This window comes from Poecilia formosa, unplaced genomic scaffold (genome assembly GCF_000485575.1).
Source record: "Poecilia formosa unplaced genomic scaffold, Poecilia_formosa-5.1.2 Scaffold25, whole genome shotgun sequence".
NCBI lineage: Eukaryota > Metazoa > Chordata > Actinopteri > Cyprinodontiformes > Poeciliidae > Poecilia > Poecilia formosa.
The window spans coordinates 3,384,985-3,409,001 of NW_006799964.1; the positions used below are offsets into that span (position 1 = coordinate 3,384,985).

At 41.6% G+C, this 24,017-nt stretch overlaps 1 protein-coding gene across 2 annotated transcripts in view; it reads right to left on the minus strand.

Annotated features, from left to right (window-relative positions):
- Nucleotides 1-24,017, minus strand: part of ptch1 (patched 1) — a 62,970-nt gene that overhangs the window by 8,085 nt on the left and 30,868 nt on the right. For both annotated transcript variants that reach the window (XM_007548183.2, XM_016669536.1), the window contains exons 9-20: nt 23,007-23,138; nt 22,743-22,898; nt 22,030-22,128; nt 20,936-21,061; nt 16,902-17,020; nt 15,716-16,355; nt 14,322-14,631; nt 12,776-12,918; nt 7,665-7,848; nt 5,719-5,999; nt 3,240-3,377; nt 2,414-2,556 (exon numbers count right to left, since the gene is read on the minus strand). In XM_007548183.2, coding sequence (XP_007548245.1) covers nt 2,414-2,556; nt 3,240-3,377; nt 5,719-5,999; nt 7,665-7,848; nt 12,776-12,918; nt 14,322-14,631; nt 15,716-16,355; nt 16,902-17,020; nt 20,936-21,061; nt 22,030-22,128; nt 22,743-22,898; nt 23,007-23,138 — 2,471 coding nt within the window. The remainder of the gene's footprint in view (nt 1-2,413; nt 2,557-3,239; nt 3,378-5,718; nt 6,000-7,664; nt 7,849-12,775; nt 12,919-14,321; nt 14,632-15,715; nt 16,356-16,901; nt 17,021-20,935; nt 21,062-22,029; nt 22,129-22,742; nt 22,899-23,006; nt 23,139-24,017) is intronic.

Consider the following 24,017-nt stretch of genomic DNA (forward strand, 5'->3'; position numbering starts at 1 on the left):
ACATGGAAGAAATGTATGTAGAACACAAGAAAGACACAAGGAAGATAGAGAGAAGACGAAAGGAGAAAACATAGGAAGAGTGGTCGATACATGGACTGCAGTACACTTAGAATGAAAGACAATAAGGAAAGTCATGAGGCCAGAGGGGCCTTGTGATGGACTGGCAACCTATCCAGGATGTAACCCAGCTGTTACCCGTATGAGATAGGCACCAGCCCTCCTAAGAGCCCTGCAAGGAGAAGCAGGTAAAGAAAATAGATGGATGGATGAGGCAAGAAGGGAAGGTAGGAGGAAGGAAACAAGAAAAGAACGAATCACACAAGGAAGTAAAGATGAAAGAACACAAATAAGGAAAGAAGGATAGGAGGCAGGGTGCACACACAAGGAAGGAAGAAAGGGCCCAAGAATGTTAAAGAGGACATAAGAACGAACTGAAGGAAATACATAAGAAAGGAATGGAGTAAGGACTCAAGGAAATAAAGAAAGTTACCAGTATAACAGATAGGACACCACAAAGAAAGGAAGGCCAGAAGGACACAACGAATGGCGGTTTGACAGAAGGAAAGAGAGAAGAAAAAAACAGAGGGAAAAAGAAAAAAGGAGGTAGGAATGATAGAGACAATACAGAATGGAAGGACAGAGGAAAGGAAACATTTACACAGTAGAATAGGTAATGAAGTCCGACATTAAAATACTTTTCATACTAATGGAGAAAAGAACTCGGATCAGACTCCAGACTGTTCATGACAGCATCGGAACCACATTAAGCCGCTTAGCTTGAACATACTGTTTGCAAACCTTTAGCTTGAAGTTAATTGGGAAGGAAAGGTCCAAATGATTAAACATTTGATGTAATTTTTGGCTTATAAAAATGAATAACAGGCGATTCAATTGAATTGCATAAAAACAATAAATAAGCTGTGTCAAGGGACTTGCTACTATGATTTATTTTACTGAAACAGGAACCTGGATGGATTAGTTCATTCAAATTCTTGTCCAATTAGTTAACTTATGAGTGTCCCGAGAGCCAGTATGAGGTAGAAAATCTGAGCTGATTTATCATGCCCTGAGTCCACCTACTTTCACTTCTTTCTGGTGAAGCTCTGACCACACACATGCACTTTTACTGCTTCAAAGCATCCATCTCGTACTTTTAGTACACATCAAAACCGTTCTTGTAAATCAATCTAAAACACCAGCACTGGTTAATGCTATGTCATTGCTCGAATTACATCTACTGTACATACGGATGCATGCAGCCCACATACCGGGCAGTGAGTCCCGCCGGACTGTTTAGAGTGAAAACATTCACAGGGCTGACAGCGAAAGCTAGGGAAACATTTCTTTCAGCGCATGCAGAAAAATACGAGCCAGGCCCTGTTGTTATTGCACCGTCTTGGGGCGCTGCTTTGTTTGCTCTGACAACAGCAGGACCTTTAAATGGAGGCTCCCAGACCGAGGCAGAAGCCAGAGGCGCAGCACACCGCTGGAGGTGAGGAGCGAAGGTCCATTGGCCTCCAGAGTTTGTGTGTTTGGATACGCGTGTGTGTGCGTGTGTGTGTGTGTGTGTGCGAGCGCGTGGACGTGCAGGCATGCCATCATTGACCCCAATGATTACAGGGTCAGGGAGCATGACAGTGTGTGTACGCGTGTGTCTATATGTAGGGACTGCGTGTAACTGTTGGCATGTACATACATGAGCACAGTTTGTGTAATTGCAGATCAGATGGAGTTCATTGCTCCCAGTTCTTAAAGGAACAGGTCAACAAATTTGTACAGTTAAGTGCAAAGAAGAATGCATGCACTGAGCCTATTTGCTTAGAGGAAAATTCCTATAATAGTCCAGAGAGGAACGTACACATTACTTAAAACCTGGCGTCCGACAGAGACTCAACAGTTGTAGTTTATTTTAATATCCTTCTCTACAGTCATCTCCCTTGGCACCCCAAACAAACAAGCAATAAAAAAACTGAAGCTATATCTGTTCTCATTACTTTTGACTTTCAGGCAAAAGTAATACGAACAGATACATATGGATGCATGCAGCCCACATACCGGGCAATGAGTCCCGGTATGTGAAAGTCCATCTTTCAATTGTTTCAACACAAGGAAATACTGAACATGGGCCTGGAGAAGGATCGTCTTTCAACAATAAAGATAAAAAGTTATCTCATGCCAGGAAAAAAAATATATGTTTATAGAAACAGAGCATGCAGTGCAGATATAGGGGGTGTAAAACAAAAAGACCGATGGAGGAAGATGCAGAAAGAGAAAGGCCTTCATGCATGAGTGGTGGCTCAGGGACATTCCTGCAAAATGCAGGTTTAGACATGGTCTCAACAGACTATGGACGCCACACAACTGCCATATGATAACCTTTAAGTGCAATCCTATGACAAAGTCTTGTACTCACCTGACGATAAAGTCAAACTCGGAGCCTGCGAGCATTAAGACACCCAGTAAAGTGGAGAAGGCGCCATCTAGAACCGGAGCAAACATGTGCTCTAGTGCCAGCACTGCCCGTTTGTGACGATCCCCAATAGCTGTAAGGAATGCCTAAAATAGAGATAAAGATACAGTTCAAATCTTTTTTGGGGGGGAGGGGTAATAAAGGGGGAATAATAATAATAATAATAATAATAATAATAATAATAATGACTGTAGAAAGACATTCCAATGCAGTAGGAAACATAACATGTTTTGAACAATCATCTCTCATTTAAAGGACCCCAGATTTGAAATAGTCAGTAATCAAACAATTAGTATTAGTGCTTTCATATCTCTTGTGAAAAGAACGACTCAAAACTACAGGTCAGAATTATGGACAAATGTACATAATTCCTCACCACAACTCTGTCAAAATAGGTTGACTCAGGCCTGGTGTCAACTTTGACGCAAGTTTTGTCACGCCTCTATGTTAATGAATGTTGATTTTGGGACTTCGGATGAAGTATGTGGGAGCTTTTAGTCTTTGACTAAGATGCCTTTAGACAGGACAAGAGTTTATTTTAAAGGTAACACTGTTTCATATCTTGTCCCTGTTCAAATACATTTTAAATTATAAATAGACAGCAGATGTTGCGGCACAATCATTTATGAGGTTTAGGAAGGAACTGCTTTTTTGCATCATGCCGTGTTAGTTTGGACAGCAATTTTCCCTAAAAACCTAAGTGTCACAAAAAGCAAAACAGAAGCATAGCAGAACTGGTGTTGAAAAGAGTATGCTTTCATTGGCCTACCAGAGCTACATGGACTGTAAACTCCACTCCAATGCCCACCGAAGCGATGAGAATGACCACAGGGACGGCGCTCAGCTTGATTGCCATCAGTCCCATGAAGCCAAAAAGCTCCACAGTCATGAGAGAGAGCACAAGCACCTGAGGATGAAAAAGAGCTTTCTGTCAGACAGGAATGTGGGTTTACTTAAAAAGAAACATTCAACATACGGTTCAGGGGGAAAAAAACAAGTTCTAATCTGGTCCAAAGTTTCAAAATACACCTCATATGTGCTTAAGTTGCTTACAATAATACATCAATATGTCGAAAATAAAATGAAGAATGGTCAGCTGGATGGTCTGGAAACAGTTCAGTTCAGTTTTATACATATCCCAAGGGGAAACTAGTTTGCAGGAAGCATCAGAAATACAAGATAGCAGAACTATCACATTAATTATCTTATGCACAAACTGAGAGAAATAACGTATGCCCTAGTGCATTAAAGTGCAACGTGTTCCCAAACAGCGTTACAATGCAATTTTCCTAAGCAACTTAGCTGTAAATTTGTTTATTTTGTATTTTTTATGACAAAAGCAACATGGGCACAGTTATAATACTGAAAAGGTAAGAGGAAATTTTACTCAACTTACTAAGTCATAAAACTAAATGTACAGTGCATCAGTACTTCAGACACGAGCTGTGTGATTTTACAAACATTTCATGTTGGAGTTCAGTAAATGAACACACTCGAATGTACACATTGCTGAGAACGTCTACATTTAAGGCTTGCTATGAATTTATCACAGATGTCTTTGCAATGGAAGGTTGGATTGGTGGTTGGAGAACACATGGAGAAAATCAAACATCCACACCCACCCAAATCAGGTCTTCTGGGTGGATGACCTTGAGATTTACAGTTGATCTAAACTCTGACTGTGCTCAGCAGGCAGCAAGACATCAGAATGTGAGCAAAATGTGTGTAACTCTGTGTGGAGAGTGGATTTTCCCGGGCAAAGCAGGACAGGACGGGAGCTGAGAGTAAATACCATTATCAGCTGACAGGTGTCAGGTTACGTGAGACCTAAATCCTTTGAAGAGGCCCAGTGTGGGCAGGGGATGGAGCTCTGTGCACGAGTGTCCAGAGGTAATTTTTGTGGCCGTGCCATGGTCTAAGATGCATTTCCATGAAGGAAATCTGCTAACAAGTGGACAAAAATACTAAGAAAACATTACCTCAAGATGAAATTCAGGTCTCATTTTGAATCTTAAGAATGATCAGATTTATGCCATTTGTTATATAGACTAAAACAATGGTATCAAAGGCTTGGATTCTTTGTCTAAATGCCTGAGGAAATGCAAAATGACAAAATGGAAATACAGAACGCAAATCATATTTGATGATTACTATAACGGCAACATTAAGTCGATCGAATATAATCTGTATATGGAGACAATGCAATGTGAAGCAACTAGCTATAAGCTTGTAGAGCCAGTTGTTTGTTTCTTGACGCCTCTCTGTAACGAACCTTTTGATGTTGCTAGTAAAGCCTGACAGATGACCATGAACTCCCCTCCTACCTCGTTTTAATGCCTCAGGTGGCCTAGCAACTGCCTGTTATAAAGTACAACGCAGCAGAGAGGAGAATAACCAGAGTGATCTGTATGTGTGTTTCTCTGTGAATCAAGTACCTGGACGTTTATACATTGTACATTGTATAAATGCACCCTATTTGCTTGCCTGTGTCCATGGAAACTTCATGGGTGAGACAATTAGTAAAAGACAAGAGCAGAGGATGGAAAAAAACAGGACAAAGACTGCTTTTTATGAGGGTCAGAGTGGAAACTAGCTGCTGGAGAAACTTAGAGTTCTGTCAACATTTATTTCAGCATTGATGTCTGGGAGTGTCAGACTAGACTAAACACAGTGGCCCAACAAAACAGCACAAGATAAACACTGGTGAGGGGCCCGTGATATCGCACAGCATCCCTTCTTTTTGAAACTTTGTTATCATCATACTCTCAAAGCAGTTTTATTTTCAAAATGTTTTTTTTTTTTCACTTATTGAAAAAAAAATGGATTCATTCATTACTGTGCACCGGGAAATTGAAAGATTTTCAGCTTAACTGATTCTTTCTGACTGGCCATTGTCTAAGTGATGACAAGCTGTTGTAACACCAATAATGGTCTTCGGTGTGGAAGTTATTAGTCAGAGTACAGGACTCAAAGGGTCCAAATCTCACAGTCTGTTAGGTGTGAAAAAATGAAGTCAGAGAAAGCACAGCAATGAAGGAGGCTATTAAAAAAGGAAATAGAATTTTCTGCATGTTAAGACAATTTGCAACTCATTTAGACAATGTTGTTTTAGCAAAACTGCCTGCACTAGTTGCAATAAGTGCCAATATAAAATGCTAAACAGATTTTAAAAGATAACAAAAGCACTTTTTTTAGTCAATACTTGCTTTATTTTTTTAATTTTTTTTTTAATTTTTATTAACACTTACTATGATGCCAGCGGTCCATGGGTTGAGCAGAAACAGGGCACAGACTAGAAAGGTGCAGGCAAGCACAACACTGATGGAAAGGAGAAGCCAGTGCCGCAGACTGACGTACTGCTCCCAGAAGAGGAAAGGGTAGCCGTTGGGGTAGGAGGGCAGGTCTTGTCGGCTGTAGTTGTTGCAGATTGCTCGCACGCTCTCGATGGCCTCCACAAACTGCGGGGTCTCTCGGAGCCCGTTGAGGTAGAAGGGGAACTGTGCGTATTCGATGGGCTCGGCAGCGGGAACTGAACGGAGAAGAAGTGAGAGGAAGATTCATTTACTTGCACCGATCTTGGTTTTAATTTGGTGATAACAACATGGATACATTTTAATTGAGGAACCGAGTGCTGCTGGATAGTAAAGGGGGAAATATCAGCTAAAACAACAGTGGGAAGAATAACCTTTGCAGATAACACAAATATGTCCTGTTTAGGCTCTGGTAACTATTTAATAAATCCACAGTGATAATTTAAGACAGTTCATCTATACCACGTCGTGGTCTAGCTATTCTAAATTCAACTTCATTCAAGGAGTAGTTACATCTGTGGGTGAGTGTGTTTGTGCTTATGTGGAGGTGGGGTGTAGAGGTGCGTTAAACAGAGCTCCATTGACTCGAACCTGGCCAGACTGAAGCCAAGTCTGCCTAATGAGGGCCTATCAGTTCCAGACACAGCAGACTGTCAGAACTAAGGTTGATTCACAGCAATTACAATGTCAGGATCATTGCCATTACCACACCCTAAACACAGCACCACCACATAAAGAATAATATAAATGCACAAACACGTATAGCTGCCTGTCACTCGGCAATGAAGTAATACTTGCTGAAAAACAGTTTTTAATTCAGATTCATGCTGTCATGTCTTTGCTGCACATGGCAGTTTTAAAGGATTTATTTAAAGGAATACGCAGCAGCTGCATGTCTATATACAGTGCCTTTTAATAGTATTGATACATCCGTTCTACATTTTCACATTTTGTCATGTTATAACTACAAAACTACATTTTTGTTTAAACTGTAAAATGGAAGGAAAACAATAAACTGGTTTTCCATTTCTTCAGGGGAAGTTTTTTCAAAAACACACATACATCATCCCTGAGGTGGCACAAATTATTGGCAGCATCAAGGAGTGGGAACAAGGTTAGGATGGTCAGAGTTGATGAGAACAAGGGTGAAGCTAAATACATAGTAATCCTGGATGAAAACCTGAGCAGAAGTCACATGTTCCAGAAGTAAAACACTAAACATATAGCCAGAGCTACAACGGCATGGTTTAGACCGTGGAATAGCCCAGTCAAAGTCCAAAACTAAACCCAACTGAGAGTCTGGGTCAAATCCTGAAATTGTAATTGCAGCAAGAAATTCAAAACACTTAGCAGCGTAAATCTACACTGGTGGATCACACCGTAAAGAACCTAACCCAATAACATTATCGCAGTCCCAAACTTCCTACAACTTCTCCAGTCATTCATCCCATCCAAACTCAGGTTCTCCTAAACTCAAACAAGAGCAGACTGTAGTTTTATGTGATTTGCAGTCTGTTTGTGGTAAAGAAATGAGAGCAGGTTGTGTGGCATGATGAGGGTCACTGAGTTTTAATAAAGTGTGTGTGAGTGTGCTCGCAAGAGCCCCAGGGTAGCCAGGATTATACCACTGAACCACAGGCACAACACTGAGTTGTGTCCCAGCTCTCAGCTTTGCAACCTGAGCTCATGCAAGTGCACACTCTGCTCTGGTCCAGCAAAGTCTATTACCTCATTTTGAGCTTAGAGACGGACACAAAGCAATAAGTCAGACCACAAGAGGTAAACACAACTCGGAGCGTGGTGGCCTCAGCACGGTACCAGCAAACGCTAGTGTTGAGACAACGCTACACTGCACCGCAAGGCCGTCCTGTGTGTTGACTTACTGCTGAGACGCGTCTCTGGCATGGAGTCAGTCCGGTCGTTGAGCCACTCAGGAGGGTGCGGACGGATGTTGGCTTGTGAGGCGGCATAAGCGACGGGATCGTTGCTGACCCAGGCGGTTAGGTAGATGTAAAAAGCCCCAGGATTGATGATCCCATCTGCATCCACGAGTCTCTGTCGAGTCAGCTACAAAACCCACAGAAAGGGATGGATTAATGACAGCAACCATTGCTTATACACACTTAACAGTATGGTCTGCTGAAAGGCCTTTCATTAAAACGTACATGCACTTGGACGTTATTTTCATTTACGTTGGGCTGAAAACTGTAGTCTGAACTGGAGTAATTAGCCTTTAGAAATAAGAAAAAAAAAAAACAACAAAAAAAAACGATTTTAACATTTAGTAAAGATTGTGGTGCTGCAGCTGTTTTGCCACGATTCTGTGGAAATCAACCATGTTTTACCATAACATTCTACAGGTGAGCAGACCGCAGAAATGTTTCCTTTTACACATGGATGAGTGCAAGAGAACGAAACTCCATTCAAAAGCAGGAGGCAAATATTAGCCCCGCTCTCTCTCCATTTCCAACCAAAGAAAAATCAACAAGTCAAACACTGGTTACCTTCTCTGGAAATTCCTGTATTTCTGATCACAGCTTCCCAGAATTATCATGCCACATTAAAACATGGAAAATGTTGAATCAGCCTCTCCCTTCATATACAGCAGATACTGGCTGGTCTACCTCAGGCCATATGTCCTGACCACTCTGAATAAACGTCTAAAAGTAACTTTGGAGCACTCTCATACCAAGAGCTTCGGGCTGCTAAGGAAGAATTAACACTGAGTCTTTATAGACATAAAATGTGGAAGGACTTTTGTAGTTATTGGTGAAAAGAAAATTAGGTGTCAATTTTACTGCAAAACAGTTTTACACGACTTGTCACGGTTATTCCTTCAAACACCGCTCATATTTTATGTCTCTGTCTTGAGTGTTTCTGTCTAAACTGATAAATGTATTTAAGAAAATAATGGCTGTCATGTATACAAGCCCCCAGCATATGTAAGTGAGTAAGTAAAAACTTTACTTATATAGCACCTTTCGAGATTTAATGATCACAAAGTGTTTTACAAGACTTGTTAAACAAAAGCAGATTCAAAAAGATAGGTTTTTAAATGGCTTTTAAAGAAAGCCACAGAGTCTGCTTAACTCAGCGCCCAAGGAAAGGAGTTCCAGAGTATTGGAGCCACTGACAAAAAGGCTCCGTCTCCCTTTATTTTCAGTTTAGTACTATTAGCATGCACCGATTTCAGGGGACTGAGGATGTACGGGTGCAGCAGTGCTCTACGATAACCTGGTGTCTGCCCGTGAAGAGCTCTCCATGATAAAACAAGAATCTTGAAATGTGCTCTAAAGTAAACTGGGAGCCAGTGCAGTTGCATTAGCAGAAACATAAAATCTGAGGATTTGGATGATGTGTGGACGTTAGAATAAAATACTGCTGGCTCCAAGAAGTTGTAGCTTGGACTGCCTGGGCCACATTTGAAACATCTACTTCTTTTTTTTTAAAATCAGCATAACTTGGTACTAACAGTCCTTATACAAAAGCTTTAAAAAGTGCTTTTAAAAAACAGCACATAAAATTTCTTCTTTGTATTTTTCAAATGCATTTATTTTTCTTGCTGTGCAAAACAATGAAACAAAGTTTATACTCTGAATAATTGCTATGTCTGCAGAACATCAGAATTGAGCAAATAAAACTAATCCTTAAAATTCGTCATGCAAAATTGCGACTCTAAGCTTCTCTTAGGGGAGAATCACACAACCTGGCATTCATCCATTATGAACCAGAAGTACAAACTGTTTATTTAGTTTTTTTGTTGTTGTTTTCTTTTTGTGATGGCTTCAACTGTTATTTCATTTAGCTGTTTCCAGTACATGAATAACTCTGTCACTTAAGGTTGCTAATTTAGCCCTCATATGGGGAAGCAAAGGAGCGTGGCCTAGAATCGCTACCTCCTGAGAGGTAAAACCATTACTGTACAGTTCCGCCACTCTGCCTTCTAGGAACCATAAATCTATCTTTCACAGAGGCTGGGAGAGCTTTCAGGGGTCCAGTTGGACTCACCGGGTTACATATATGAAGAAAGGTTTTGGATTTTTTATTTTTTATTTTTTCTCCTCACATTTCGTGGCGGTGGTGGAGGGGGTTAGCGAGAGAAAAATTGCTTGAGTTAGCGTAACAATAAAAAAAATTGGCTGGAGTCCCTGGGCGCGTCTGTGTGCAGTTAACCTGGTTGTTAACACTGAAGGAAATGCCACCCAGCAAATGGAGTAGAGCTATAAAAATAACACAACATCTGTACAAATGTTGCTCACACTTGGTTCTCCTGACCCCTATGGGTACCCAGAATGCCTGGCGCCACAGATTCAATCGGCCCTAAAAAGAAAAGAGCTCTTGATAGTGTTAGCCCTGTCTTTTCTTCAGATTTTCAGTCTTTTCACCTCCTTCTTTGTCTGCGTGCTCTCCCCTCGTCTGGATTCACTCCGCGAAATGTCTCCTTTCTGTCACGTTGCTTTCAAACCAAGCACACCAGGACTGAATAATCACCAGGGAAAAAAAAGATAAAATGGAGGGCAGAGATAAAAAGTTCTTCTTGCAAAGGACTGTAAAGTGGCATATAAAAATGAAATAGTTGGTGAAGATCTGCTCTTCTGTTTTAGACACAGGGGAAAAAAACAAAACTACTGCAATACGATAACACAGAGCTGGCCCAGATAAACAAGTGTTTCATCCCGTCTCAAAGAAGGAGTACACTGGAAAGTAGCACAGAGGGCAGAGGTTTGTGAAGGTAATCCTGAGAGAGGGAGCCGGAGTGAAAGCTGAAATCCAGTGGATCTGGATTGAATTTAACAGCGGAATAGGCAACAATTGCATGTCTTCAAGCTGTCACGGGAAGTGCAGGCAACTCTGCCGGCGGCCCCTCGCAACTCAGAACAAGTACAATTCCCTCACAGGGAGAGGAAGTGATGTCACAAGGTTTCACACAAGAGCTGCATTTGCTTTCTGTGAGCTAGAAGAAGTAAATCCACCACAACCTAAACACTACAAGATCATTCTCAAAGCAACGCTCTTTAGAGTGGACGTTGTTACTGAACACGAGTAAGGAGTTTAGAAAAAAGCAGAGGAACCACAAGAGTTCAAGAAGTGACTTCAAAGGAAACTATACTTTATACAACATGCTGAGAAAAGACAGCGGTTCGTTCAGGCTGTAAGAGAGCAAGAGAGAGCACGACTGTCAGCAGATAACAGGAAGATGCTCTCTTATTTATCCTTTTGGAGATATCCCGTGTCTTCTGTCATGGGATATGCTGGATGTGGAAATATTTGCACTCTGTTGGAAAGTCCTGAGTTTAGGTAAGGGTACCGACGTCACTATTTCTCTATAGGCAATGCACATGGGAGACAGCTGCTTTACAGTTAGCAAAAATAGTCACTAATATGCAATGAAACATTTTGAACACTTGCACTTACAGTACTACTCTCTTCAGTCCCACTGCCTGTCAGAAAGGATGTTCTGATTTATGTTGAGTCCAGTTAATAGTATTAACTATTAAATGCACAATAGTGATTTTAACAATAAAAAGTCATTATTGTTAAAATTTTTCTCCAAAATTCAAAGATGCGAAAGTTACCACAGAATTCTGATTGCTGTATTTTTACACAGGACGCTGCAGTGTTTATTAGACTCGACAAAAATGAGCTCAGTGTTGAAAAGAAAATGGATTGTTTTGTGTCTGAGGCTTGCAGGAGTCCTGGCCAAGAATTTTGTTTTTATATTTCTTCAGGTTCTTATCTCTGTTTTCACTCTTCTTGCCAAAGAACGCAGCAATGAATCTACATCTCCTTTGTTTTCATAAAGTGGTTAAAAAAACACACTTTAAATTAAAAACACATACAATCCTCCGTTGTCTTGTTAAAGCTGCGCAAATTTCCTCAGCTCCAAAAACTTCAATCTTTCCCCTTATTTCATCCCATCCCCTCCTCTCCCCCCCACACTCTCTCTCATTATCAACACATTGGTATCTTTCTGTTGACATCTACGAGACTTGATTTGATCTTTTGCAAATTTCTTTTCTAGACCTCCATCTGAGATCTAAGCTGCTCACTGGGTTGACTTGAGTCCCAGTTAGATAACATCATCTCTCACAATGTCAGACTGGAGACAAGGCTGCTTCCACAACTGAACTGGAAATTGTCGAATGATAACATCGTTTGTTTCATACTTTTCTAACAGCTTTCGAGTCAAGGTGAGGTGTAGATCTCAACCAAGTGCTGTGCAAACAGGACCTCTCAAAAACAGAGTAATGGCCTTATCGTTGCTCTGCCAGCACTAATAATGAAATGCAGTGGGTGCTAAACTCAGACCACCAGACAGCAGAACGCAGCCTCTCTGTCCAACTGGTGTGCTAAGCTTTAAAATCAGAGGGAGCTAATAACACACAAGGAGGGCGGGGGGGCGACTCACTGTTCACCGATCTCACACATGGAGGAACTGAGAATTATTCAAATGCAGAGTTATTTTTCAGAGGCAAACCAACGTTTCAGCGAATCAACGGACAAACTCTTACAGTGAATCGAGTCTCTTTGGGAACTATTTACATAAATCATAAAATAAACTGATATTTAGGTTAGAGACTCAGCTCAAAAATATCTGCTGAATCCAAACTTGAAGTTTGCATGCTCCAAAAAAACTTTTTTTTTTTTTTTTCATAGCTGCAGGATATAATAGTCCACAAGAGAATATTGGCTCCCAATAATCTGTTCCCGTCACTCTCCGTAAGCTTTAGTATCACTCCTTTGTATATCTGTTGTTAGCATGAAAGGAGCTTAGAGGCCATCCAAATGATTACAGGTTAATCGCAATAAATGACAATTTCATTCAGAAGTTAATTTATTTGAGCAGTTAAGAAAAAAATAAAATAAATAAAGGCGTTCCTATTGAATAGGATAATCAAATTTTTGCAGAAAATATTGACATTGCGCCCCGTGGCGCAAGTGTTTCTCGCTTGGTCAAGTGACTGAACAGGAAAGGTTTAAATCCCCCACATACCTGGCTGAAGTTGATGGGTTTGTCCCTGCGTCCCGTCTGCACCAACAGTTTGTAAGCCAGGACGCCGTCATCAGAGCCGTTCTTGTAGCTGTTGACGGTGATGTGGCCGGCCTCCCAGTCTTTGTCAAATGCCTGCTGGAGTCCTGTCAGGGAAACCGAGTCGAGACAGATTGGTTAGATTAGGATGCTTAAAAGGTTACATGCTCTGTTATCTCCAGCCTTCCTCTATATGACAATTACAAAGCACAAGTTCACAGGAAAACGGAACACGCAATAACCCGACGCGATAAAACAGAACATGACACAACTCTGCAAGTTAACCTTAACCTCCATAACAAGCGTCATTGATTTCATATAACTCCATCTCCAACCACAAAGCGAGACTTCAAAAGCCTGAAATCTGCTGGCTTTAATTCATGGTGATCGTTAGCAGATATATCAGTAACATATGTCTCCTTTTCTATACTTCTCCCCTAATCCATATGTGTATCACTCCCCTCCTGTCTACTCTTCCCCCTCAAGGCCCATGCTGTGGTCCGTCTGTGGGAGATGTTGTTTTGGGTCTCTTTCTTTGGCCTGTCTGGCTCCAATTTGTCCCACCATTGCGGAGAGGAATATCAGACATGGCTCTCCCTTTCTCAGCGCCCCCCACACACACTCTGTGTGGTTCTTCAGCCGGTTCATATACAGACTCCCACAAGATGCCACCGCATATTTATTTATTTTTTTCATAAGATTACATGCTCGTGTATTTCTCGTGCCAATGTTGTATCGACTCCAAACTAAAAGTCAAGTAAATATATTCCACACTAGGGTTCTTACGCTTTTTTCATTCTAGATTTCCATACAATTTAAGCCCCACCTTTCTGGGGTTGTTTGTCTTTTGTTTAACCAATTTATAAAGAATTTGTACAAAAACAAAAAAGTTTACATTGAATTTATGGGAGATTTTTCTACACTGACCTGAATCCAAGTATAGAACATGAAAAAACAACAAACTAAGCAAAACGGAGCGATGTACAAAGGGATGGACCCGACTAACAGACAAGACTATAAAGAATAAGGTTTGGAAACCTGGAAAATAAACTGAAATTTAAACCTTTCTATAATTTCTCAAGAACCTTGATTTCACTTTTAACTTTTAACATCAACTTTTCAAGTTGATGCTAAATCTTCTGCTTTTCAATTCCTAAAGCCCAGAATAAAAATAGTGTCTTTAACATCTTCTCCATCAGCCTCCCTTATGGGATTTTAATCAGCCACTATCAGCGTAAAGTTTGAAATGCTTCCTGCTTTTTGAACCCCAGCCTAACATCTTGTTTGCTGTGGATTTATGTCAAACAAAGACGAAAATGATGATCTCAAAACTTTTTCCGCAAGAAACTAAATCACTGCCATTCCTCCCTCTGCTATTCTCAAGAAGTGAACAAAAGTTTCGGTAACACGGCAGTCGGGAATCAAATTTTGAGCTAACTGAAACTGACACACAGAGCAGTCGGCTTAACATCTGGCCGGAGTCCTGATTAGAAACCGGGCTTAATTTCACCTTGCAGCCAGTCCCTGAAGTAGTGGAGCCACATGCGGGGAAGCTGGCCGTTGTCCTCCTTCAACACGTAGCGAACGGTGTGGAACCTCTGGTGGAGCTGGTGCAAGAGCGGTTGGCTCTGGGCGTAGTCGGCCCGCTGCGTCACCACGTACATGTTGTAGAACGAGAAGAACTTGAACTGAGCGCCGATGAAGTCGTACTCGCTGGTCTCCCTGGGCACGATGTCCGTCAGTTCCAGGCCGTCACGCACCTGGGTGGTCCCGTATAGACTGATTCCCAGCAGGCCCAGGAATAGCATAATCACGACCACCTGGAATCAGAGGGATGGACACAAGGATGGATTGATCGAATGGCTGCATCTTGTGTCTTACGAGCCAAAGAGGAGCAGAAATATCAAAGGTTGATGCTTGATCTTAAAAGTGTCTAATTGTTTAATCAACAACTTTTTGGTCATAGCAAGCCAAAATATAGTTCTTTGTAAAACTATCCACATTCTGCCATGTTAGAACCACATCCTTCACAGTATTTTACAGATATACTACACAATAGACCAGCATAACGGAGTGATGTTTAAAAAAAAACAAACTTGAATGTGGAAGGTTCTATTGGTCTACATACATATGTGACAGAAAACTAATACTGAACAACATCAGTTGTTCAGTATTAGTGGACACCACCATGTTCACCACTGTGAACATGGTGGTGGCAGCATCATCCTCGGGGAAGCTTTTCAGAGTCAAAAAAAACAAAGACCCAAACAAACTCCAGCCTAAAAGCTAATTGAAAATCTGTGCCAAGAAGTGAAAGCCAGTGTTCACAGGACCTCTGAGACCCATCGGCTCAGCTTGAATTGTTTTTGCAAAGAACAAGTTGTAATTGCAGTACGGACTGAATGCAAACGCATATCACAATTTTGGGATTTTTATTTGTCAAACATTTGGAAAATCATGTATCCGTATACTTCTTCTGCACGTAGACGTATTACTTTTTGTTGACCAATCACATAAAATCCCCCCACAATGTGTGCGTGAATACTTCTGCAGTTAGCATAGCATGTTGTGAAACACTTCGTCAAGTAAAGGCCACAAGATGTACTTCAGCTGAGAAGAGTGGCCACCCAGACTGAGGTCAGAGTGTGCTGAGTGTGTATGACTCACAAAGGACACGACCACAACCTCCGCCCCAGATTTCGTCCTGCTCAAATTCACTCTGACTAACCCTCCCATTCAAATTAGCACCCCAGTGACTCAGTGAAAAAAGAAAAATAAAACACACACACACACAAACACACACACACACACCACTGCCCCACACAGACACATTAATTCTCTCTGTATTTTCATTTTCAAAAAAAACAAAAAAAAAAAACATATGTATTAAGGAGTTAAGCTGACCTTGGTGGTGGGTCGCAGAAGGAACGGCGCATAGTGCTTCTCAGCAAAAGAGGCCAAGGTCCAGCGGGAGCAGGAGGGCTCGAGGCAGCGCAGACCCATTGAGGCCTCTCCGCTCTGAGACAGCAGGTCCCGCGTGGAGCTGTTGTTCTCTGGGCTCTGGCTGGTCGTAGAGGCTGAGTCACCCTGAGGAACGGTGCAGGCGCCGGATGTGGGCGCCGGGCAGTGATGAGCGAAGGCGGCAGAGCCTGAGGAGCCCCCATTACCTCTGCTCCCACCGAGGTTGCTGCCTCGGCTGTTCATGCTGCTTCTGCTGACGTTGTTGTTGTTGTTGTTGTAGTAGTCGCCGCTGTGGTTGCCCCTCGTCTGAACCGGGTTGATCGGCTGCACCGAGATCTGCGACCGGGGCTCGGCCGTGGTGTAGAAGGCCTGCGTGCGGGGGTCGTACTCCGTCCTGAGCTGCACCGTGGACTGCATGGTGATCTGGGTTTGCTGGGCGAAGCTGTGGCTGCTGTAGCTCGGTGGAGGCGTGTGATAGGAAGGAGGAGACGTGCGATACGAAGGCGGAGGGCTGTAGTGTCCCGCGTCTGCTCCGTCCAAGTACGCCTGAGGCTCGATTTGAATCACTCGATTGGCACATGGGCTGGGGAGGCATACAGAGAAGCAGAAAAAAAAAGATTAAGCCATGAACAGCTGTGAGATAAAAAAAAATATATATATTAAAAAAAACTTCATGGCTAAATGAAAGACACTGCAGGAACCTTCAGTTTTGTAAAATAGAGCACAGCGTTACATCTGTTTGAAATATTGTTCAGCCTTTTGGCATTTTGGGTCTTCCTCTGCCAACAGCATGAAATATAGCGGTAACAATGGAATTTAATAGCACAAGTACACATCTGCACTAAGGCAGCGCCAACAAGCATGCCCAGGCTGGCAGGAAGACCGGTAGAGTCTAATAAAGACAGTGACAGATAAACACACAGCGAAACAACCGAGCAGCCAGACAGACACAGACAACTTTAGCTCTAATTAGGTTCTGATTCAGACGGATTATTGTAATGGATAACTGGGAGATAATGTTGTCCTGAAGCTATTTCTAAGAAGATAAAAGTACGGAGAAAAGAAAAAAAAAATCATGAAGGGAAATAACTGGAAAGCAATCACTCAGAATCGAAAGAACTGATCTCACCTGTAGAAGCAGCAGAAGATGTCAAAGCGCCTTTCTTCTCGTCTGTAGAGATCCATGCTGAGGATGGCGGGAAAGATGAGCAGCACCATGGCGAAGTTAAACACCACTACAACCGCGGCCTGCAAGACACCGAGAGGGGGCAATTTTATTCCCGAAGAGCTGGTAGAGTAACAGAGATACACAATCAATTGCAAAAATACATAGGTTTGAAAAAGTATTCGATTTCTTTAAACCTTTAAACATTTGTATTTGCGCTTATTTACTCTAGAACTGCTAAATAAAAATAAAGGGGGATCAAATGCATTCAGAAGCCCCTTAAGAATCGGAGATGCTCACAAGTGGATTTCAAAGTCAGTTCTCAAGAGTTTCAAGACTGAAGTTGATATTTTCTAATCTACTGCTAACCATTCAGTCTGCCTCTATCACTGTATCCTTGTAAGTTCAGAGGTTAAATCTTGTACCGTTTTGCCACATGAGCATTTAACAGTTATCTTTTTGTCAGGTAACCTTTTATTCAACACGCAAAAAACTTTGCAACCTCAGTTTATTCACTCAATTTGAGTTAAGTTCCATAATCAACTTACAAACACGTGGTCTTACCACACTTAACCCAAATCATAACTGAAAGGTGGCATTGAGCGAATCAGATGTCGAAAGAAGCTATTAAAAGCTTTTTAGAGATCTGGGAACATACAATTTTATACATTAAATATACAATTGATTAATTATTTAATTGACTAAGATTAACGGAGCAATGTTGGGCTATATCCAGACACATAGTGGCATTTTATAGCATAACCAAAGATTAAAGGACTCCTCAAACATGAAACATGATTTTCTAAATACTATAAATATGCGTTTATGTTCAAAGAACAATAATAGAAATCGACAAACACATATGGTTTTTATTTTATCTTTGCAACGAAGTAGTAAATACATATCCAAGTTTGAGTTCATGAAATGACAGTGAGAGTTACATGCAGGGAAACATTGTAAGAAAACCTGTTAGAGGCTGAAAGAGATTTGATACTGCAACCAAGGATCACCTTTCAGCAAGACAATGCTAAATATGCAACCAGAGCTACACTCGAATTGTATAGAATAAGGTTTATTCATGTCAAAATAGCCATGTCAAAGTTCTAGAGTGCTTAAAAATTTGAGCTTTATTTATATTCTTTCTTCTTAACAATTATGGCAAACTTTGTGTTGGTCTATCATGTAAAAATTTTGTGAAGCACATAGAGATCTGTGGCTTTAACAAGATAAAGTGTGAAAAAGGGATGCAAATACTTTAGCAAAACACAAAGTATTTATTCCAAAGAATCTAACTTTTACAACCCATGACATGAAGTCCAAAACTGTAAAAACAACTATGAAGATGAATGGCCAGGAAAGAAAAAAGAAGACCGGCGTGACTCTCAAACAGATAAAAATAAAATGTGCAAACGTAAAAGGAGAAAACTGCCTTTCAACACATTTTTAGTCTCTTTCAAGACTTAAACAGGGACTGTGCGGGGAGAAACAAAAAAAGGGGGAAAAAAGGCAAGGCATGTGTGTATGTGTAAAAGAAGCCAGTACAATGTTGTGGTTAAGTATTTGAAGGTGGTGCACTGGAGCAGAGGCTGGGGGTTGGGTCCCTGCCCAGAACACAATCTGGATATTGCGTAGTTGCCAGACCACTACACACACGCACAAACACATGCGCACAAACGCACACAATCGCATGTGTGTGCCAGACCACCCAAGAAGCCAGAGGCCCGCAGGCTCTGAGGTGATGAGCAGGCACTGCGGCTGCACAGACAACGCTCACACAAAAATGCACATAAACACACACATATCTTGAGCAGCGAAACTGTACGGCCTCCCACTTAAACCACACCTTAACACCAACCAGACACACACATTAAAACACACTTTCTTGCTGGGTCAATGGGAGTGAAACCATGTCATAGCTTTTGTTGTGGATTTTAATCAATCCTGAAGGGAGGAAGTGAAGTAAGGAGAGGATAGGTGATAAATCAATCAACCACAGGAAGCATTTAATGCTGATAAAGAGGCACGGGGTAAAGAAAAAAACACATCTTTGCCAGGAAAAAGCAAGAACTTTCATTTTCTTTCCACGAAGTCTGTCCTCTACTATACGCAAAACCACAAGTATAAAGTATGCATGGCATGCGAATGTGTGTGTGGCACATACGCGTACAAAATGAGGCGGCACGGATTAGACCCACGGGGTAAATGGATCATGTTTGACAGACTTGCTGTACTAAAGCCATCTATCCACACATGCTAATATCGTACTCAACGTGGCGACATCTTACCTCACTCGGCTGAGTGTATACGTGTGTGAGAAACGGAGATTGAGCCTGAGAGGAGGAGAGCTGAGAAAGACGATCACTTTGGTCAACTTCAGCAGTAAAATCTGTCACTTACGTAACTGGGAATAATTGAGCACATATGTATTTTTTTCCTCCCCCTGTCTCAAAAAGAATTTTAGTTTGAATGTTAGATTGTAGTCAAAGGACATAAATGTTTTTTTTTTGTTGTTTTTTTTTCTATGTAAAACAAACAAAACAAAAATGAACCTTGTTGGATTTCTACAAAGTTTTTAAAGGATTTCCAACTGCACAATTCCATTTTTTTTTGTTTTGAATGAAAGCTCTGCCTAAATTAAATTTAACAATAAAGCCAAACCCCTCTGAAAACCCAGACATCCCGAGCAGGTTATGGTTCTCCTTAGAAGATCTCACCCCAAAACCAACATCTTGTTTTTTGGTAAATTTGTACAGGCTGACAAGGTGCTTTGAGAGAAGTCTAAGATCTTAGAAACTATTTGTTATTTACTACAATACGTCTGCACTTCATTCAGGCTGCAAAAGAGCAAAGCTTTCAGCAGGTAATAGGAAATCTGACCACTTTGCAGTAAACTTGCGCTATTTCATTGACTTAGTTCTGCCTGTTTCTGCAACAACAGGCAGAACAGAAGGCAACGTTAGCGTCATGAGACAGATGTCGTGTACAGGCACATATTTCTTCAGGTTAGAAACTCTTTGTCATGTGTACGTTTCTTTATTCTGCCAAAATACTTTGATTAAAAATTATTTGAAAATGGTGGAGCTATTTTTCTTACTCATTTTGCAAAACAAAGTTATTGTGACTGCAACTACATAGTACACTGCGATTTTTGACCTTGATCAGAAATATTGCCACAATGTCCAATAGGACGATTTTGTGCAAGCAGATTTAGTTGAAACAACAATGAAAAAAGTACAATATTCTTATGCCAAAAGTTAATAAATGTCCTAGTTTTTGCAAATTAACAATTCATAATAGACCTATCGCATTGACACTACTGGCTCATAGTCAGTATTATACTACTGACCAAACAGCAAGCTGCTACGTGTTTTTAAAACATGTTTCAATTACTCTCACTCTACTACTGGGAAGATTATACCTTTCAAAAAGCAATCATCAATAGTTTCATCTCTTTTTCCCTTTGTATAACCATGACTGGGAGCATTCACAAGTCTGTGATTATTGGAGGCATTTTGTCAGACACCGCTCTGGTGACGTCTATAATTACTGACAGATGTTAGAGAAGTCAGAGCTCCCCTCTAGTTCTCCCAGTGTTAGTGTGGGAACACACACACACACACTTATACGCGCACACACACACGTACACCAGACAGTCTGTTGCTTTTCAAACCTCCCACACAGACAGTACGAGCCTCTGCTCAGCTCTCGCACACAGAAAACCAACGCGAGGAGATCCAAGAACACCCATTCGCACATGCAATCAGATTCAGTTACACGGACCTCGGCCGCAATCTGGACAGAGACCGGGACCACCGCTTGACAGCCTCGAAGGAAGGAGGGAGAAGAGCGGGTGGACTTAAGTGGAAAATACATAACTGCTTTCAGTTTGATGAATGAAATCAATAAAGCGACAATCTGGAGGCAATGACTACTGTAGCGTGAATTTTGGTTGCAGAGATCTCACACACAGATTTTCACACTTGAGGCTTTGAGCATACCTGCAAAGAAAAAGCTCGAAGTGCTGGGATGGGGATGAGGGCTGCCATGAAGAAGGCCGTGACGTTGCTGATGGAGGTGAGAGCCACGCTGGCCCCAGTCCTCTTCAGACACTCCCCAGTGCGGTCCTGAACGGAGACAGAAAGAGCAAAGCAAACGGGGGGGGAGCTATTAAACATCTGATCAGCTCTCAGCCAGAAGCAGATGTGTAATGCAGCAGATTATGAACAATTATTTTAAAACCAGCATGACTGACAGTGATTGCGAAGCTTTCTGAAGCCTTGAAGTGCTCGGAAAACTCTCCCGGGCCTGTCTGCCTCACTTTAAGGTGCAAAAGGAAAACCAGAAATGTTCACTTCTCGCAGAAAACACACAAAAAACAAAGAGTAATACACATTCAAACAGTGTGTGTTTTTTCTTTTGTTTGTTTTTTTTCTGTAACTGCGTGATGATATGGGGACGTGCAGGACCACACACGGAGCATCTCCAGGCGTGTCCGTCCTTGTGTGTGTATGTGTGCGTGTGTGTGCGTGTTTATGTGTGTCAGACAGCAGAGATCAAGTTCAGCTCTGTTTAGTTTTCATCTCAGTCACACAAAGGAAGCTAGAGGGGGGGAAGGAGAGAGTGGAGAGCTGGAAGGGGAGGAAAGCAGTGGAAAACAAAAACAAGCAAATACATGTCTGGAGATGAACTGTTCAAAATCCAAACAATTACGTCCCATGTGAAGATGGAGAGATATATACGCTGCGTGTTACAATATGCGCTTGAAATCGCTATAAGCATACAAAGTACTTTTCGTATGGAAAGAAAAACACACAATTTGTGTATGCCTGCGCTAAAATGATAACACAAGAGCTTAAATTGTGGCAAAGGAACACAGACACACACAAAAAAAGAGAGTAGAGACTGCTTGGCAAGCAGTGAGAAAAATCATACTTCTAATACGGAGCATTGCTTAGATAAGCAGGCTAAGTGTGTGGCACATGAGCTGTGCGATGTTACTTCACAGGCACAGACAGGCTTTCACACATTCCTCCGCAGTGGAGATAAGACATGAAAGGAGCTGGGCCAGCATGACTGTGGATGTTTGCCTCACCTCAAAGGGTATCCTCTTGTTCTGTCCGGTCTCACTGAAGGCATGAGCGAGGAGGAAGACATCATCCACTCCAACTCCGAGAGCCAGGAAGGGAAGAACCTGCAAACGGCAACCAACAAATATGAACTGCTGAGCATCTTTTTCAGCTTTTATGCAACAAGGCAGGTGATGATATTGAGTTAGTCAGTCCTCAAAGATTTGAGATTTAAACCGGATTTTATTTTACCCGTTAGAAATACTAAATGTGCTAAACATTTATTCAGCTACTTGAAAAAGCTGTCAGAATACGATTGCTCGGGACAATGATGGCGACATATGTAGGAGTTCATCCCGCAATCAGCAATCATTTTTTGGCATCATTTCACAAGCTTTACTTATTGCTTTATTAGTTTATTTTTTGTGTATGTAGGGCACCTTGCTCACACACACCTTTTCAGGTGTGCCCACAGTTTAATGGGACTGAGATCAGGAATTAGTGATGGCCATTGACTTTGCTGTTTTTAAGACCCTGTATAAGTAATAACTGACTTGTCTGCTTGTGCATTTGGAAGATCAGTTTATTGGTGTTTGCAGGCTTGCAGGTTTTCCGTTTTTCTTCCATGGTAACAAGGATGGAGCCAGGTCCTCTTTCTGTTTTTTCCCCTTTAATAAAACCTTGACCCAACTAACTGATGGATGAGAGGAAGCTGCCCGCCGTCATGTGCGTGAGGTACCTGCGTGGTGGCAGCATTGAAGGAGATTCCCAGGAGAGAACAGAGGCCCAGCCCAGCCGCCACAGACAGCGTCACCAGAAGGACTCCAGCCAGCCCCACGGCACCCTGGGACTTGGCACAGTCCCACCGCAGCATGGTCAAACACGCATAGGCCAGCTGAGCACAGACGGGAAAACAATTAGTCACATTCTCCATGCTTTTATTTTATATCTGTGAGATTCATTTTAGCAAAGGATTTGCTTTTAGTTATGAACGGGCCCTCACCATCAGCAGGTATCCACTGGCCACCCGGATAACACTGATATCAGAAAAAGACTTGAGAATATCCTCCAGAGTGGTGGTGGTAAAGGACAAGACCTTTTGGGAAGAATTTGTTGCCACACTATGCAGAACTGCCTGAAGAGAAATAGATGAAAGAGAGAGTGATTCAGGCAGGAATTAATGCAGACATAAAAGAGCTCAGGCAATAAAACTAAACAGGCAGTTTTCCATGAAAATGCAATGCAGCAAATGTGGAAAAAAGGCCTTTGGTTGCTCAAGTTGAAATTTTTGGCCTGAATGCAAGACATAATGTTTGGAAGACAACTATACCATTTTATGCTACATTAAACAACTATGGCCACATGTATTACTGGCATAAACTCAGTGTATTTAATATTTAGCTAATACTTAGCGTAGTCCAAGCAGTTCTTGGCAATATAAATATTCGGTGCAGGGATATAGCAATAACAAAAAACTTGCAATATATTGTGCAGCCCTAGTTAACAGATGCTCTCCATTCAATTTGACTTAAATCGTGCTACTTTGCAAAGAAAAATGGGGGGAAAAAATGTTGACTCAAGATGTGCCAAGCTGGTAGACACACGCCCAAAAGACTGAATTTGTAGTTAAAGTAGCTCTAAAAAGTAACGTCTCAATAAAACCAAAAGAAAAAAAGAAAAGCTGTTCATCCTTTTACGTTTTCTTTATGATAACGCGGCACTTTATCTTTTATCTTTCACACTAGATTCTAATAAAATACTTTGAGGTCTGCGGTTGTACCATAGTAAATGTTTAAAAGTTCAACATTTTTAAATACTTTTGCGAGGCGCTGCAGGAGTCTGTGCAGACAGCACCATGATCCCTTCTCTCTGTGTTTTACTATCACAGACAGACAAATAGCTTCAACCTCAAATTCTAGTTACAGCTCAGTGGGGAGCAATGCTGGCTGAAACACATTAGGTAACACACACTAGATCACCCACACGTGAACTTGCAAATGCCAAAATGCACGCA